General features: G+C 45.0%; 2 protein-coding genes across 2 annotated transcripts in view; both read left to right on the forward strand.

The window, feature by feature from the left end:
- Window positions 1-14,276, forward strand: part of LOC310935724 (semaphorin-6C-like) — a gene marked incomplete at both ends in the record, with an annotated part of 16,186 nt that extends 1,910 nt beyond the window's left edge. Inside the window, 19 exons of the mRNA XM_083899658.1 lie at window positions 4,734-4,925; window positions 5,168-5,279; window positions 5,484-5,553; window positions 5,794-5,850; window positions 5,992-6,093; window positions 6,217-6,307; window positions 6,378-6,500; window positions 6,635-6,723; window positions 8,460-8,549; window positions 8,642-8,769; window positions 9,083-9,214; window positions 9,324-9,479; window positions 9,582-9,755; window positions 10,768-10,908; window positions 11,030-11,110; window positions 11,468-11,550; window positions 12,365-12,597; window positions 12,885-13,013; window positions 13,299-14,276. Coding sequence (XP_083755784.1) covers window positions 4,734-4,925; window positions 5,168-5,279; window positions 5,484-5,553; window positions 5,794-5,850; window positions 5,992-6,093; window positions 6,217-6,307; window positions 6,378-6,500; window positions 6,635-6,723; window positions 8,460-8,549; window positions 8,642-8,769; window positions 9,083-9,214; window positions 9,324-9,479; window positions 9,582-9,755; window positions 10,768-10,908; window positions 11,030-11,110; window positions 11,468-11,550; window positions 12,365-12,597; window positions 12,885-13,013; window positions 13,299-14,276 — 3,161 coding nt within the window. The remainder of the gene's footprint in view (window positions 1-4,733; window positions 4,926-5,167; window positions 5,280-5,483; window positions 5,554-5,793; window positions 5,851-5,991; window positions 6,094-6,216; window positions 6,308-6,377; window positions 6,501-6,634; window positions 6,724-8,459; window positions 8,550-8,641; window positions 8,770-9,082; window positions 9,215-9,323; window positions 9,480-9,581; window positions 9,756-10,767; window positions 10,909-11,029; window positions 11,111-11,467; window positions 11,551-12,364; window positions 12,598-12,884; window positions 13,014-13,298) is intronic.
- Window positions 14,277-14,304: 28 nt separating this feature from the next.
- The window catches only part of LOC310935725 (cell adhesion molecule CEACAM5), a gene marked incomplete at both ends in the record, with an annotated part of 9,354 nt that continues 6,158 nt past the window's right edge, over window positions 14,305-17,500 (forward strand). The window contains 2 exons of the mRNA XM_083899659.1: window positions 14,305-14,491; window positions 16,253-16,585. Coding sequence (XP_083755785.1) covers window positions 14,305-14,491; window positions 16,253-16,585 — 520 coding nt within the window. The remainder of the gene's footprint in view (window positions 14,492-16,252; window positions 16,586-17,500) is intronic.

Consider the following 17,500-nt stretch of genomic DNA (forward strand, 5'->3'; position numbering starts at 1 on the left):
GATTTAATTGAATATTTTGATCTTTCATCACAATCATTCATGTGTTCATTCATGTGTTCATTCATGTGTTCATGTCTTCATTCATGTGTTCATTCATGTGTTCATTCATGTGTTCATGTGTTCATTCATGTGTTCATTCATGTGTTCATGTGTTCATTCATGTGTTCATTCATGTGTTCATGTCTTTATGTGTTCATGTGTTCATTCATGTCTTCATTCATGTCTTCATTCATGTCTTCATGTGTTCATGTCTTCATGTCTTCATGTCTCCATTCATGTCTTCATTCATGTCTTCATGTGTTCATGTCTTCATGTGTTCATGTCTTCATGTCTTCATTCATGTCTTCATGTCTTCATGTGTTTGTCTTCATGTCTTCATTCATGTGTTCATGTGTTCATGTGTTCATTCATGTGTTCATGTGTTCATTCATGTGTTCATGTCTTCATTCATGTCTTCATGTGTTCATGTGTTCATCCTCTAAATCGCTGCTTTATTTAACCGTTTAATCTAATCTTGATCTAAAATAATCTGAGCTAACTCAAAAACATGTTTCCTCTATCTGAAGTCTAATATAAACCTGGTACATGAGGTACACGAGGTACTATTATATATATACATATGTTTATATACAGTATATGTATATATATGTACTATTATAAACAGAGCTGTTTAAGACAGTGGGAAATAAAGACTTCAGTCTAAATGTCCTTCTGTGACCTCTGACCTCTGACCTCTGACCTCCTTACTGGACCAGTGAAGTGAAGTCAAATGTTGGAACATAACCTGGTACAAGGTTACGATGTTAAGAGGTTACGATGTTAAGATGTTAAGAGGTTAAGAGGTTACGATGTTACGATGTTAAGAGGTTAAGAGGTTAAGAGGTTACGATGTTACGATGTTAAGAGGTTAAGAGGTTACGATGTTAAGAGGTTAAGATGTTACGATGTTAAGAGGTTAAGATGTTACGATGTTAAGAGGTTAAGATGTTACGATGTTAAGAGGTTAAGATGTTACGATGTTACGATGTTAAGAGGTTAAGATGTTACGATGTTACGAGGTTAAGATGTTACGAGGTTACGATGTTAAGATGTTACGAGGTTACGAGGTTAAGAGGTTAAGATGTTACGATGTTAAGAGGTTAAGATGTTACGATGTTAAGAGGTTAAGATGTTACGAGGTTACGATGTTAAGAGGTTAAGATGTTACAATGTTAAGAGGTTAAGATGTTACAAGGTTAAGATGTTACGATGTTAAGAGGTTAAGATGTTACGAGGTTACGATGTTAAGAGGTTAAGATGTTACGATGTTAAGAGGTTAAGATGTTACGATGTTACGATGTTAAGAGGTTAAGATGTTACGAGGTTAAGATGTTACGATGTTAAGAGGTTAAGATGTTAAGAGGTTAAGATGTTACGATGTTAAGATGTTATGATGTTAAGAGGTTAAGATGTTACGATGTTAAGAGGTTAAGATGTTACGAGGTTACGATGTTAAGAGGTTAAGATGTTAAGATGTTACGATGTTAAGAGGTTACGATGTTAAGAGGTTAAGATGTTACGATGTTAAGAGGTTAAGATGTTAAGATGTTACGATGTTAAGAGGTTAAGATGTTACAAGGTTACGATGTTAAGAGGTTAAGATGTTACAAGGTTACGATGTTAAGGGGTTACGATGTTAAGAGGTTACGATGTTAAGAGGTTACGATGTTAAGAGTTTACAATGTTAAGAGGTTACGATGTTAAGATGTTAGGATGTTAAGAGGTTACGATGTTAAGAGGTTACGATAATAAGAGGTTACGATGTTAAGAGGTTACGCTGTTAAGACGTTACGATGTTAAGACGTTACGATGTTAAGAGGTTACGATGTTACGATGTTAAGAGGTTACGAGGTCACGATGTTAAGAGGTTACGATGTTAAGACGTTACGATGTTAAGACGTTACGATGTTAAGAGGTTACGATGTTAAGAGGTTACGATGTTAAGAGGTTTACGATGTTACGATGTTAAGAGGTTACGAGGTTAAGAGGTTACGATGTTAAGAGGTTAAGCGGTTAAGAGGTTAAAATGTTACGATGTTACGAGGTTAAAAGGTTACGATGTTAAGAGGTTAAGAGGTTACGAGGTTAAGAGGTTACGAGGTTAAGAGGTTACGATGTTACGAGGTTACGAGGTTAAGAGGTTAAGAGGTTACGAGGTTAAGAGGTTACGATGTTACGATGTTACGATGTTAAGAGGTTAAGAGGTTACGAGGTTACGATGTTACGATGTTACGATGTTAAGAGGTTAAGAGGTTACGAGGTTACGATGTTACGATGTTACGATGTTAAGAGGTTACGAGGTTACGATGTTACGAGGTTACGATGTTAAGAGGTTACGAGGGTACGATGTTAAGAGGTTACGAGGTTACGAGGTTACGATGTTACGATGTTACGATGTTAAGAGGTTACGAGGTTACAAGGTTACGATGTTAAGAGGTTACGATGTTAGTTAGTTAGTAGGTTAGCACTGGTTTTAAAGTTGTGCCTCAGGATGTTCATTCAGGTTTGAACCTTCAGTTTGTTTCTCTACATGTGACCTATTTCTGAGAGGGTTAATCTGTGTGTGTGTGTGTGTTACGAGGTTACGATGTTAAGATGTTACGAGGTTACGAGGTTAAGAGGTTAAGATGTTACGATGTTAAGAGGTTAAGATGTTACGATGTTAAGAGGTTAAGATGTTACGAGGTTACGATGTTAAGAGGTTAAGATGTTACAATGTTAAGAGGTTAAGATGTTACAAGGTTAAGATGTTACGATGTTAAGAGGTTAAGATGTTACGAGGTTACGATGTTAAGAGGTTAAGATGTTACGATGTTAAGAGGTTAAGATGTTACGATGTTACGATGTTAAGAGGTTAAGATGTTACGAGGTTAAGATGTTACGATGTTAAGAGGTTAAGATGTTAAGAGGTTAAGATGTTACGATGTTAAGATGTTATGATGTTAAGAGGTTAAGATGTTACGATGTTAAGAGGTTAAGATGTTACGAGGTTACGATGTTAAGAGGTTAAGATGTTAAGATGTTACGATGTTAAGAGGTTACGATGTTAAGAGGTTAAGATGTTACGATGTTAAGAGGTTAAGATGTTAAGATGTTACGATGTTAAGAGGTTAAGATGTTACAAGGTTACGATGTTAAGAGGTTAAGATGTTACAAGGTTACGATGTTAAGGGGTTACGATGTTAAGAGGTTACGATGTTAAGAGGTTACGATGTTAAGAGTTTACAATGTTAAGAGGTTACGATGTTAAGATGTTAGGATGTTAAGAGGTTACGATGTTAAGAGGTTACGATAATAAGAGGTTACGATGTTAAGAGGTTACGCTGTTAAGACGTTACGATGTTAAGACGTTACGATGTTAAGAGGTTACGATGTTACGATGTTAAGAGGTTACGAGGTCACGATGTTAAGAGGTTACGATGTTAAGACGTTACGATGTTAAGACGTTACGATGTTAAGAGGTTACGATGTTAAGAGGTTACGATGTTAAGAGGTTTACGATGTTACGATGTTAAGAGGTTACGAGGTTAAGAGGTTACGATGTTAAGAGGTTAAGCGGTTAAGAGGTTAAAATGTTACGATGTTACGAGGTTAAAAGGTTACGATGTTAAGAGGTTAAGAGGTTACGAGGTTAAGAGGTTACGAGGTTAAGAGGTTACGATGTTACGAGGTTACGAGGTTAAGAGGTTAAGAGGTTACGAGGTTAAGAGGTTACGATGTTACGATGTTACGATGTTAAGAGGTTAAGAGGTTACGAGGTTACGATGTTACGATGTTACGATGTTAAGAGGTTAAGAGGTTACGAGGTTACGATGTTACGATGTTACGATGTTAAGAGGTTACGAGGTTACGATGTTACGAGGTTACGATGTTAAGAGGTTACGAGGGTACGATGTTAAGAGGTTACGAGGTTACGAGGTTACGATGTTACGATGTTACGATGTTAAGAGGTTACGAGGTTACAAGGTTACGATGTTAAGAGGTTACGATGTTAGTTAGTTAGTAGGTTAGCACTGGTTTTAAAGTTGTGCCTCAGGATGTTCATTCAGGTTTGAACCTTCAGTTTGTTTCTCTACATGTGACCTATTTCTGAGAGGGTTAATCTGTGTGTGTGTGTGTGTGTGGGGGGGGGTCTGTACATGAGTCTGTTTTTAATCCGATCAGATTAACCCCTCCTCCTAAAACCTCCTGACTTCACCCCATCACAAGTGTGTGTGTGTGTGTGTGTGTGATAATCACTGACCTTGTCAGGACCAGTAGTCCTAATGAGACCAAAACCTGGTCCTAATGCGACAGTAATGTATAATTGTGTATTTGTATTCTGTATACTACCTTATACTGCTGTAATATATCTGTCTCCCATAGTAGGGTTTATATGAATAAAATTGAGAATATATGCATTTATTTAAAGTATTTGATATGGTCATTTATCAACACTGTAGGTGGCGCAAGAGATGGTACTTGTGTACTTGGCGAGTATGTACAGTCGTAGTACTCCAGTACTTTATGCCCCGCCCTCTTTCTTCTTCTCTTTCTCTACCTTTGTGTTCATGTGGGCGGAGTCTGTCCGTCTTCAGTCTCCTCCCCTTGTCTCTGTCTCTAACCAGGACTCCGCCCACTCTCCTGACCTCTTTGACCTTCTGAGAAAAGTTGTTGATGTGACCTTTAACCCTCACATCTGTGTGACCTCATAGTTGACCTCCACCATGACCCTGTGACATCATCGCCACCCTGTCACAAAATGGTCTTCGTGGATTGGCTGTTACCACGACAACAGTGGCCACCACTTATGCTACTCCTTGTGTTCACTGTCCACTTCCTGTCTGAGGCCTTGACCACGCCCTTCCCCAAAGACCTGCAGCCAATCAGCACAGTCTCCTCTCAGCGTGAGTACAGTGATGACATCATCATTGTCATGGTTACAGTGTGGACAGATGCTGACGATGCGTTCACTGACGACGATGCGTTCACTGACGACGATGCGTTCACTGACGACGATGCGTTCACTGACGACGATGCGTTGACTGACAACGATGCGTTCACTGACGATGATGCGTTCACTGACAACGATGCGTCGATGATGCGTTCACTGACGACGATGCGTTCACTGACCCTCATGTGTCTGCAGACTCGTCTCAGTTTTCAGCGTTTCATGGTCTCCATGACAACGACACTCAGAGACTTGGCCTCCACTTCCAGACCATGATCCGCATCAACCATGTGCTGTTCATCGCTGCCAGGTATACACATACACACACACACACCCACACACACAGACACACACACACACACACACACACACACACACACACACACACACACACACACACACACACACACAGACACAGACACACACACACACACACACACACACACACACACACACACACACACACACAATCCTTTACTCTGAAGTGAAGGATTGTGGGAAATGTCTTTTTTAGAGATCACGTGTTCGCGGTGAATCTGACGACCACGGCAGCGGCGGTGGATGATGTCATCGTTCCTCAGATGGTGAGTGACATCATCACCATGACTGGTTACAAATGTCAGAGAAGTGATGATGATTGTGTGTGTCTGTGTGTGTGTGTGTGTGTGTGTGTGTGTGTGTGTGTGTGTGTCTGTGTGTGTTTGTGTGTGTGTGTGTGTGTGTGTGTGTGTCTGTGTGTGTGTCTGTGTGTGTGTGTGTGTGTGTGTGTCTGTGTGTCTGTGTGTGTGTCTGTGTGTGTGTCTGTGTGTGTGTCTGTGTTTCAGACGCTGACGTGGAAATCTGAAGACGTGAGCAAATGTGAAGTGAGAGGAAAGAACAGGGTGAGTTTAAGTGATTCACATGAGACCAGGACTGAGACCAGGACTGAGACCTGGACTGAGAGCCATTTAAGATGGTTTGACATATTTAATCCTCCTCATCCTGGATTAGAGCAGATTAATTCTGGATTATTTCCGTTTCAGGATGAATGTTACAACTACATCAAAGTTCTGGTTCCCAGAAACGATGAAACACTTTTCACCTGTGGAACCAACGCGTTTAACCCCACCTGCAGGGACTATCAGGTAAACACACACACACACACACACACACACACACACACACACACACACACACACACACACACACACACACACACACACACACACAGATGAATTTCTTACCTTGTATTTGACCTTTGACCTCAGATGACCTCGTTGGAGCAGGTCGGCGATGACCTCATCGGTCAGGCTCGATGTCCCTTCGAGTCCCATCAGTCCAACATAGGACTGTTCACAGGTCAGTTCCACTTCATGTCCTGAAGGTGGTGCTGTGACTATGACCTAAATAAACACATGTTTGTGATCAGGAGGAGAATTCTACTCGGCCACCACCACGGATTTCCTCGCCAGCGACGCCGTCTTCTACAGAAGTCTGGGAGACGATCGACCCGTTCTGAGGACGCTCAAGTACGACTCTAAGTGGCTGAGAGGTGAACACACACACACACACACACACACACACACACACACACACACACACACACACGTTCAGTTTGACAATGAAGTTGAATAATCTGACAGTTTGTCTCCGCCCCCATCATCCTGGCCCCGCCCCCTGACACAGAGCCTCACTTTCTTCATGCCATTGACTATGGAAGCTACGTCTACTTCTTCTTCAGAGAGATCGCAGTAGAGTTCACTTCTCTGGGAAAGGTAACAAACTGGGTTAAACCCCGCCCTCTCACCTTTGACCCCCACCCTCTGACTGGGTTAAACCCCGCCCTCTCACCTTTGACCCCCACCCTCTGACTGGGTTAAACCCCGCCCTCTCACCTTTGACCCCCACCCTCTGACTGGGTTAAACCCCGCCCTCTCACCTTTGACCCCCACCCTCTGACTGGGTTAAACCCCGCCCTCTCACCTTTGACCCCCACCCTCTGACTGGGTTAAACCCCGCCCTCTCACCTTTGACCCCCACCCTCTGACTGGGTTAAACCCCGTCCTCTCACCTTTGACCCCCACCCTCTGACTGGGTTAAACCCCGCCCTCTCACCTTTGACCCCCACCCTCTGACTGGGTTAAACCCCGCCCTCTCACCTTTGACCCCCACCCTCTGACTGGGTTAAACCCCGCCCTCTCACCTTTGACCCCCACCCTCTGACTGGGTTAAACCCCGCCCTCTCACCTTTGACCCCCACCCTCTGACTGGGTTAAACCCCGCCCTCTCACCTTTGACCCCCACCCTCTGACTGGGTTAAACCCCGCCCTCTCACCTTTGACCCCCACCCTCTGACTGGGTTAAACCCCGCCCTCTCACCTTTGACCCCCACCCTCTGACTGGGTTAAACCCCGCCCTCTCACCTTTGACCCCCACCCTCTGACAATCCTCCTTGTCTAGCTGTCTTGCTGACATTAAGCAGTGGTTGGCCCAAAACTTTCTTAATTTAAACAACGAGAAAACGGAATGTATTGTGTTCGGGGACACTGTGATGGATGGCTTTGGCTCCTTGTCCTCAAAACTCAGTCCGAACATCAGGAATCTGGGAGTGACCTTTGACAGTCATCTGAGGTTTGATAAACAAATTAGCAACGTTGTCAGGACTAGTTTTTTCCAGTTGCGTCTGCTGGCCAAAGTTAAAACATTTTTAAGCCGTCACGACCTTGAGAAAGCCATACATGCGCTAATCAGTTCTAGATTAGACTACTGCAATGCACTGTATGTTGGCATTTCCCAGACTTCTCTCAGTCGCCTTCAACTTGTTCAAAACGCTGCTGCCCGTCTTTTAACCAACACTAATAGAAGAGAGCACATCACCCCTGTTCTTCACTCTCTCCATTGGCTTCCAGTCTCTTTTAGAATCGATTTTAAACTTTTAATGTTTGCCTTTAAAGCTCTTCATGATCTTGCCCCATCTTATTTATCTGAGCTTTTAACTGTTCGTGATCCGGGTAGAGCTCTGAGGTCAAACAACCAAATGTTGCTGGAAGTGCCCAGGTCAAAATATAAACACTGGGGTGATCGAGCCTTTGCTGTTGCTGCTCACAGGCTCTGGAATAAACTCCCTGTTGAGATGCGTCTTATCTCTGACCTGGGCCTCTTCAAATCAAGGCTAAAAACCTATTTATTTAGGATGGCTTTTAATACCGAGTAGTATGGTGACACTTTTTATCTTTTGTCTTCTTATCTTTTATCTGATTCTATCTTATTTTATTTTGCACTATTTTATTGTTTTTATTGTTTTTAATTACTTTTATGTGTTTCCTCTTTATTTATTTATTTCTTGTAAAGCACTTTGGATCACCGAAAGGATTGTTGTAAAGGGCTGTATAAATAAAGTACATTTACATTTACCCTCTGACTAGGTTAAACCCCGCCCTCTCACCTTTGACCCCCACCCTCTGACTGGGTTAAACCCCGCCCTCACATCTTTGACCCCGCCCTCTCTCAGGTGATGTTTTCTCGAGTTGCCCGCATTTGTAAGAATGATAACGGCGGTTCGCCCCGAGTTCTGGAGAGATACTGGACGTCCTACCTGAAGGTGACCTTACATTCTTGTTTCCATGGTAACCGCTGATAAAGAAGCATCATGTTCACCTGTGTGTGTGTGTGTGTGTGTGTGTGTGTGTTCAGGCTCGTCTTAACTGTTCACTTCCTGGAGATTCTTTCTTTTACTTCGATGTCCTTCAGTCTGTGACAAACGTGCTGCAGCTGAACGGGAGGCCGGCGCTCGCTGGAGTCTTCACCACCCAGGACAACAGGTAACACTCACCTGAGTTAGCTTTATGTTAGCAGAGCATTAGCTTCATGTTAGCCAAGCATTTCTTTAGAATAACCTGAGCATTAGCTTCATGTTAGCAGAGCATTAACTTCATGTTAGCCGAGCGTTAGCTTCATGTTAGCTGAGCGGTAGGTTCATGTTAGCTACACATAAGCTAAACGCGTCCCTCTTAGGACATAATGCAACATTAGCAACTGGGCTCTGCTCATTTGTGAAAGATGCCTGTAGCACCAGACTTTAGCCACACCCACCGTCCCATATGTGTGTGAGTGTAACTGGCTCCGCCCCCTCAGTATCCCTGGCTCCGCCGTCTGTTCCTTCTTCATGGACGACATCGAGAACGTCTTCAGCGGAACGTTCAAAGAGCAGCGGACCAGCGACTCATCCTGGACACCAGTACCTGACGAACGGATTCCTCAACCCAGGTGAGAGCGCCATCTACAGCCAGGATCACCTGAGACCAGATTATTCAATCCAGGATAACTATTAAACCCAGGATCGTGTGTGTGTGTGTGTGTGTGTGTGTGTTTGTAGACCAGGTGTGTGTGCAGGTGAGGGCACCGCGGCTGACTACATGTCATCAGTTCACTTTCCAGATGAAACACTGACCTTCATCAAGTCGTGTCCTCTGATGGACGAAGCTGTTCCACCTGTTCACGAGAGGCCGTCCTTCATCAGGACGTCCAGCAGGTAACAAAAAGGGGGCGGAGCCACCAGGTGTGGGCTCAACCTTTCCTGCCACACGTCATCTGGACTTTGTTAAATCACTAGCACTCTGCTTTGTCCTCCCAGGTCCAGGTTGACCCAGATTGTGATTGACGTCTCTGCCGGTGCCTTCAAAGACCGCGTGGTGATGTTCTTGGGCTCAGATGACGGACGAGTCCTGAAAGTCTTAGTCAACACAGATCTGAACAATAGCATCGGAACCAAACTGCTGGAGGACATCGATGTTTACAACCCGTTAAAGTAAGACAGTAACTGTGAGGTCCATGTTTACGGTCTGTCATAGACAGTAACTGTGAGGTCCATGTTTACGGTCTGTCATAGACAGTAACTGTGAGGTCCATGTTTACGGTCTGTCATAGACAGTAACTGTGAGGTCCATGTTTACGGTCTGTCATAGACAGTAACTGTGAGGTCCGTGTTTACGGTCTGTCATAGACAGTAACTGTGAGGTCCGTGTTTACGGTCTGTCATAGACAGTAACTGTGAGGTCCGTGTTTACGGTCTGTCATAGACAGTAACTGTGAGGTCTGTGTTTACGGTCTGTCATAGACAGTAACTGTGAGGTCCGTGTTTACGGTCTGTCATAGACAGTAACTGTGAGGTCTGTGTTTACGGTCTGTCAAAGACAGTTACTGTGAGGTCCGTGTTTACGGTCTGTCATAGACAGTAACTGTGAGGTCCGTGTTTACGGTCTGTCATAGACAGTAACTGTGAGGTCCATGTTTACGGTCTGTCATAGACAGTTACTGTGAGGTCCATGTTTACGGTCTGTCATAGACAGTAACTGTGAGGTCTGTGTTTACGGTCTGTCATAGACAGTAACTGTGAGGTCCATGTTTACGGTCTGTCATAGACAGTAACTGTGAGGTCCATGTTTACGGTCTGTCAAAGACAGTAACTGTGAGGTCCATGTTTACGGTCTGTCATAGACAGTAACTGTGAGGACCGTGTTTACGGTCTGTCATAGACAGTAACTGTGAGGACCATGTTTACGGTCTGTCACAGACAGTAATTGTGAGGTCCATGTTTACGGTCTGTCATAGACAGTAACTGTGAGGTCCATGTTTACGGTCTGTCATAGACAGTAACTGTGAGGTCCATGTTTACGGTCTGTCAAAGACAGTAACTGTGAGGTCCATGTTTACCCATGCTAACAGTAGACCACTCTACACCGCTGGCTCCATGTCAAACAGAAGATTAACTAAAGCTGCTAATGCTAGTTTCTTGAAACTAATCTACTTCCTGTTTGCAGGTGTAACGTTCAGGGTCAGGAGGAGCGGATGGTCCTGGGTCTGGAGCTGGACAAAGACCATCACGCTCTGTTTGTGGCCTTCAGTAGCTGCGTCATCAGAGTTCCTCTGAGCCGCTGCTCTCAACATGGCAGCTGTAAACAGTGAGTGACCACACGAGGCAGCAGAGGAGCAGCTGAGTGACTGCTTTAATGCTCATTTGTCTCAGCAGCAGGGGGCGCTCTTTCATAATGATGTTGTAAGACTCTTGTCCTCTGGTCTCAGAAGCTGCCTGACCTCTGGTGACCCCTACTGCGTCTGGTTACGCAGCGGCGGCAGATGTGCTGACATCACACAGGGTTTGAAGTAAGCCCCGCCTCCTTTTCTCTTCACCACTGACATCATTAGTAAAGCTCTTAAATCAGATGAGATTAAGATTATCATGAACATTAGAGACTCCGCCCTCTCATCGTCTGCATTTTTAATGACTCATTAATCATCAGATTTATTCTGATTATTAGTTATTGATTTGTTTGTTGTTCTCCCTCTGACCCCGCCCCCTTCTGTGACCTTAAATTAAAAGCGTTATTATTATTATTATTATTATGACTTTTACGTCTCAGCTGCAGATAAATGTCCTCAGTGTTCAATGTCTTCAGTTGTGGTTGCCGTGGATACGCCTAAAGGAGGAGGAGTCTAATCTGTCCCTCTCTGTTGTCTCAGGTCGGGCTTTGAGCAGGACATTGATGACGAGCAGCTGTTTGACCTGGACGGTTGCTATGGTGAGAACAACTGTGGTAACCATGGTAACAGCTGACGCCAACACAGGAAGTACTGTGGTAAACATGGTAACGGCTGACGCCAACATAGGAAGTACCATGGTAAACATGGTAACGGCTGACGCCAACACAGGAAGTACCGTGGTAAACATGGTAACGGCTGACGCCAACACAGGAAGTACTGTGGTAAACATGGTAACGGCTGACGCCAACACAGGAAGTACTGTGGTAAACATGGTAACGGCTGACGCCAACACAGGAAGTACCGTGGTAAACATGGTAACGGCTGACGCCAACACAGGAAGTACTGTGGTAACCATGGTAACAGCTGACGCCAACACAGGAAGTACTGTGGTAAACATGGTAGCGGCTGACGCAAAGACAGGAAGTACTGTGGTAACCATGGTAACAGCTAACGCCAACACAGGAAGTACTGTGGTAAACATGGTAGCGGCTGACGCGAAAACAGGAAGTACTGTGGTAACCATGGTAACAGCTGACGCCAACACAGGAAGTACTGTGGTAACCATGGTAATGGCTGACGCCAACACAGGAAGTAAAGTGAGTTTTTGCTTGTTTTTACAGATGACGTCTTAGCGACATCACGGAAGTCTGACTCCACCTATGGTAAGAACTGTCTGTCTCACTGTCTGTCTGTCTGTCTGTCTGTCTGTCTGTCTGTCTGTCTGTCTGTCTGTCTCACTGTCTGTCTGTCTGTCTCACTGTCTGTCTGTCTGTCTCACTGTCTGTCTGTCTGTCTCACTGTCTGTCGCCCCTGACTGTCTCAGTGTCTGTCTCACTGACTGTCTCACTGACTGTCTCACTGTCTGCCTCACAACAGACATGGACCAGCTAGCTGCCGCTAACGTCCACTACACGTTCCTGCTAGCTTGTATGTTGGTGGCGTTCTTCCTGGGCGTGGTGGTGTCGGGTTTCCTGGTGTCGTGTTACTGTAGCCGCGGCGTCGCTAACAGAACAACGGCGCTGGGAAAAGAACCTGAGGCGTCGCTGCCTCGTGCTCTTTCACTACGATCACTCGCTAAACTCAGTGGACTTCTAGAGGGAACGCCAAAGGTGTGTGATGATGTCATGATGATGTCACTGCTGCCAAACAGGAAGTCACTTTTTACTCAGAAATTACAAAGTATTTTCATTGTTCAGTTATTTTCACAAAGATTTTCCAAAGGTGTTTATACGTAAAGGTGTTGAGTTTCGGTTTGAAACAAATGGATCAATGATATGATCACACACACACACACACACACACACACTGTGTGATGATGATTTAACAGAGTTTTGGATAAAAATGCTCAGTGATGGTTATTTGCTGACCTTTGACCTTTGACCTCTTCTTGACCCAGGACAGAGTGGGTGTGTCCACACCACGGATTTACAGCTCTTTCATGGCTAACAGTCACGCCTCGCCAACCCCGCACACGCCCACATGTCACGACCTGCTGCTGGGCGACGCCCAGCTCGGCCTCTCTCAGGTGTGACCACAGTTTCAGTGTCTTTGTTAGCCTAGCCTAGCACCTACTGCTAAAAGCTAACCTGTCTTTCATAGTCATAAAACCTGCTAACATAAATAAAACATGCTAATGCGTTGTTTATATAAATAAAACATGCTAACAGGTTATTGTTTACATAAATAAAACATGCCAACACGTCATTGTTTACATAAATAACCCTAATCCCACATTGTTAAAATGTATTACAAATCAGAATAACGTCTGAAAGCCACACCCTCTTTATCTCTGCCCCGCCCCTTTTCTCAGGTGGATGGTCAGCTGTCTGTCTTGACATTAAGTGACTGTAGCCCTGACTCCACCCCCTACTCAACCCGTGACTCCTCCCCTCAGCTGCCAGTGAACAATCAGAAAGAAGATGGCGTCAAAGACTGTTCTGGATTCGCTCTTCATGGCAGTTTCATGGCGGTCGTCGCGGAAACGCCGTACTCTCATCGCCATAGCAGCAGTCTGAGCAACTGTGCCGACCAAGGATCAGACGCTTCCTCTGACGAGAAACAGACTTTGAGTAATGAGCAAGCAGGAGGAGGCGGGGCAGGAGGCGGGATAGGAGGCGGGATAGGAGGCGGGGCCATTTCTCACCACAGCTCGCAGACGGCTAACGACGTGTCGGCGCTGGACGAGCTGCTCAAACACATCCACGATGTTAGCGCGTCTGGAAGCGGCGGCATCAAGGTCGTCACCTCCTCCTCCTGTGCAGGACAGTACCAGACACACCCCCACCATCATCACCATGGTAACCAGACACACCCCCACCATCATCACCATGGTAACCAGACACACCCCCACCATCATCAGTCTGCTCTACATTATAACACCTCCCTGCTGCCGACGGTCAGCCTCCCCAAATGTCTGGACCCGCCTCCTCGAAACTCCGCCTCCTCCACTCCACTCCTTATTCCAGAGACACCAAGAGGAAGCTTCGTGACGCACCAACACTCCCATCGCCAATCCCTCATTAAGATGGGCAGCGACGTGACCCGCCACCACAGCTTTAACCTGCGGGGGGCGCCGCACACACAGATCAACGGCAACAACAACAATGGTCCCTCAGGCGCTAACAGGGGAGCTAAGGCTAATAACACTGGTGTCTCCCTGACGCGGCAGCACAGCTACAGTGAAGGTCCACGTGTCCTCCCATCAGCACTGTCACTCAAACCACAAGCCCCGCCCAAATCTGTGCTCCTGACTAAGACAACGTCGGGGACGAAGACGTCCAACCACTGACCAGGTGAAAACTCCACGCCATTTCAACATGGCCGCCATATCCTGTGAGGACACGCCTCCAGACTCTGAGACAGGAAGTAGACATGGAACTATGAGGACACGCCTCCAGACTCTGAGACAGGAAGTGGACATGAGACAGTGGGGCACGCCTCCAGACTCTGAGACAGGAAGTGGACATGAGACAGTGGGACACGCCTCAGACTCTGAGACAGGAAGTAGACATGGAACTATGAGGACACGCCTCCAGACTCTGAGACAGGAAGTAGACATGGAACTATGAGGACACGCCTCCAGACTCTGAGACAGGAAGTGGACATGAGACAGTGGGACACGCCTCCAGACTCTGAGACAGGAAGTGGACATGAGACAGTGGGACACGCCTCAGACTCTGAGACAGGAAGTGGACATGAGACAGTGGGACACACCTTTGTATGGTCCATGTGAATACTGTAGAATAAAGCTGTCACTTCACTGTCTGTCCACTCTCTGAGCTAACTTGCTAATCCCGTTAGCCTCTCCACCTGTTGCTGAGTGCTGTCGATCACGTGACCCTCAGGGCCGACCAATCAGTGCAGCCCTAATAAACACATACCATATATACAAACACACACACATACACACATATGTACATACACATATATATGAACACACACACACATATATACAAACACACACACACACATATATACAAACACACACATATATATGAACACACATATACACATGTATATACAACTACACACATACAAACACATACACATATATACAGACACACACATATATACATATACACATACACGTATATACAAACACACACATATACATACATGTACACAAACACACACATATGCACATACACATATACACACACATAAAATGTGTGTGCGTGTGTGTCAGAGCCTCAGTGACGCTGACATCATTTCCTGTCTCATTTACATTTAAAGAGACAGTCGTTAAGATCAGGTGATTGATCTTCTTCATCATCTTCATCTTCTTCATCATCTTCATCATCATCTTAGGGTAAGTCAGGGTTAGTTAGGTAAAGGTTAGTCAGGGTTAGTTAGGTAAAGGTTAGTCAGGGTCAACTTGTCATGCAGAGAGAAGCTCTGCCTCCTGAATGGACACTGAGCTGTTGTACAGGAGAGGAGGAGGAGCCTGGTGACGGGGTATATGTTCCATGTGTCCACTGGGGGGCAGCAGTGTCTCACTGAGCTGCAGTGTTGAAGAGTTTGTGTCCTCATATCTGTCCTTGTGTCCTCATGTCCTCTGTCCTTGGTGTGTTTTTCTTTTTCAATCATTAGAAATAAACTTTAATCAAGTTTACACAGAAAAAATGAATCAATGAGTTTGTGTGTCTGGGTGTGTGTGTGTGTGTGTGTGTGTCTCTGTGTGTGTGTCTCTGGGTGTGTGTGTGTGTGTGTGTGTGTGTCTCTGGGTTTGTGTGTGTGTGTCTCTGGGTGTGTGTGTGTGTGTCTGGGTGTGTGTGTGTGTGTGTGTCTCTGGATATGTGTGTGTGTGTGTGTCTCTGGGTGTGTGTGTGTGTGTCTGGGTGTGTCCTTAAAGGTACAGTCAGTAACTTGTTCTCAGTCAAACCCTAAACTCTTCCTCATGGATCGTGTGTCTCTGCTGCTGCTGATCTCTGTGATCGGTGAGAAACTTCACTTTAGACTTGTTTATATCATGTTTATCATGTTTATTTATCATCATCATTATTGTTATTATAATATTCATGAAACTATTCTCATGTTTGAATGTGTGTATTTGAGCTGGAGCTTAAACTCCACCGTGAACTCGCATGGTTTCACACACACACACACACACATATATATGTACATATATATATATACACACACGTATATAAATATATAAATATATATATTTATATATGTATATATATATATATATATGTATATATGTATATGTATGTATATGTATATCCATCACTTTTCCTATAAATGACCTCCGCTCGCCCTCAGGACGCTGCGCGGGGCAGGAAATCCTCCCCGAGGGTCCGATAGACGCGATTCTGGGCTCGGACGTTGTGGTTCCGACGAAACTGGTGAAAAAACCGGATTACGCCTTTATAATCTGGAATTACAACGACGGCCACGAGCAGACTCACGTCGCCACGGTGGGTCCTTCAGGGATGAACGTGAACAAACCGTATGAAGGACGAGTTTCCGTCAACGGAACCAACGGAAACCTGAGTCTGAAGAAGCTGAAACCCGAGGACAGCGGAGATTATAGCATCACCATCGTGTCCGTGGACGGAAGCACGAAGACCGCGGAGATCGAGCTGCGGGTCCTGGGTGAGTGAGAGTGTGTTCACCTGCTCAGGTGTTCACAAAAACACCTTTGTGACGTTTACAGCGCGAGACGCTTGTTCTCTTCAATGTGAGCTTTGTTTTAACTGGAGAAAAACATCCGGTTTTTAACCTGTTTTTAACCCGTTTTTAACCCGTTTTTAACCCGTTTTTAACCTGTTTTTAACCCTAACCCAGAGCCGAACTCACAGCGGCTCGGGTTGAAAGGGAAACGTGGTTGGTTTTAATAATCCGGCGCTTTCCGCGCTTCACAGAGACAATAATCTGTTAAATGTAACGTTTTCAAAATGAGGTTTGGTTCAGTGGCGCCAAAACATTAAAGGCGGGTCCGTGTTGTTCTGAGACACAAACTGCCACGCGCACAAATAGCAGGTCCTTGCATGAAACTTACCTGTTAACAGGTAAACAGGTAAACAGGTGAACAGGTTAACAGGTTAACAGGTTAACAGGTTAACAGATAACCTGTTCTGTTCAGATTTAATCTGTTACATAATCAACATGTAAACAAGTAACACAACAAAACTACACAATACAGTAAAGTAATCTGTAAATAGATAAATAGAGCTGCCTGTGTGTGTGTTTGTGTCTGTGTGTGTGTGAGATTGTGTCTGTGTGTGTGTGTGAGAGAGATTGTGTGTGTGTGTGTGTGTGTGCGTGCGTGTGTGTCAACATCTTTATGAATGTTGCTTTTTTCCTTTAGATTCTCCTTCTTTGGCCACACCCATTTCCTGTCTGAGATCAAACAGGTCAAAGGTCACCATGGAGAAGTAAATGTGATGCAAATGTGTGAGAGGATGAAAAAATGAAGGTCAAAGGTTAACTTGTGTGACATCACTGTATCCTGTGATGTTTGTATGATGTCACAGGTCAGGTGACTCCGCCTTCCTGCGCCATGTTCAG

Source organism: Microchirus variegatus (assembly GCF_963457635.1).
Source record: "Microchirus variegatus genome assembly, chromosome: 13".
Taxonomy (NCBI): domain Eukaryota; kingdom Metazoa; phylum Chordata; class Actinopteri; order Pleuronectiformes; family Soleidae; genus Microchirus; species Microchirus variegatus.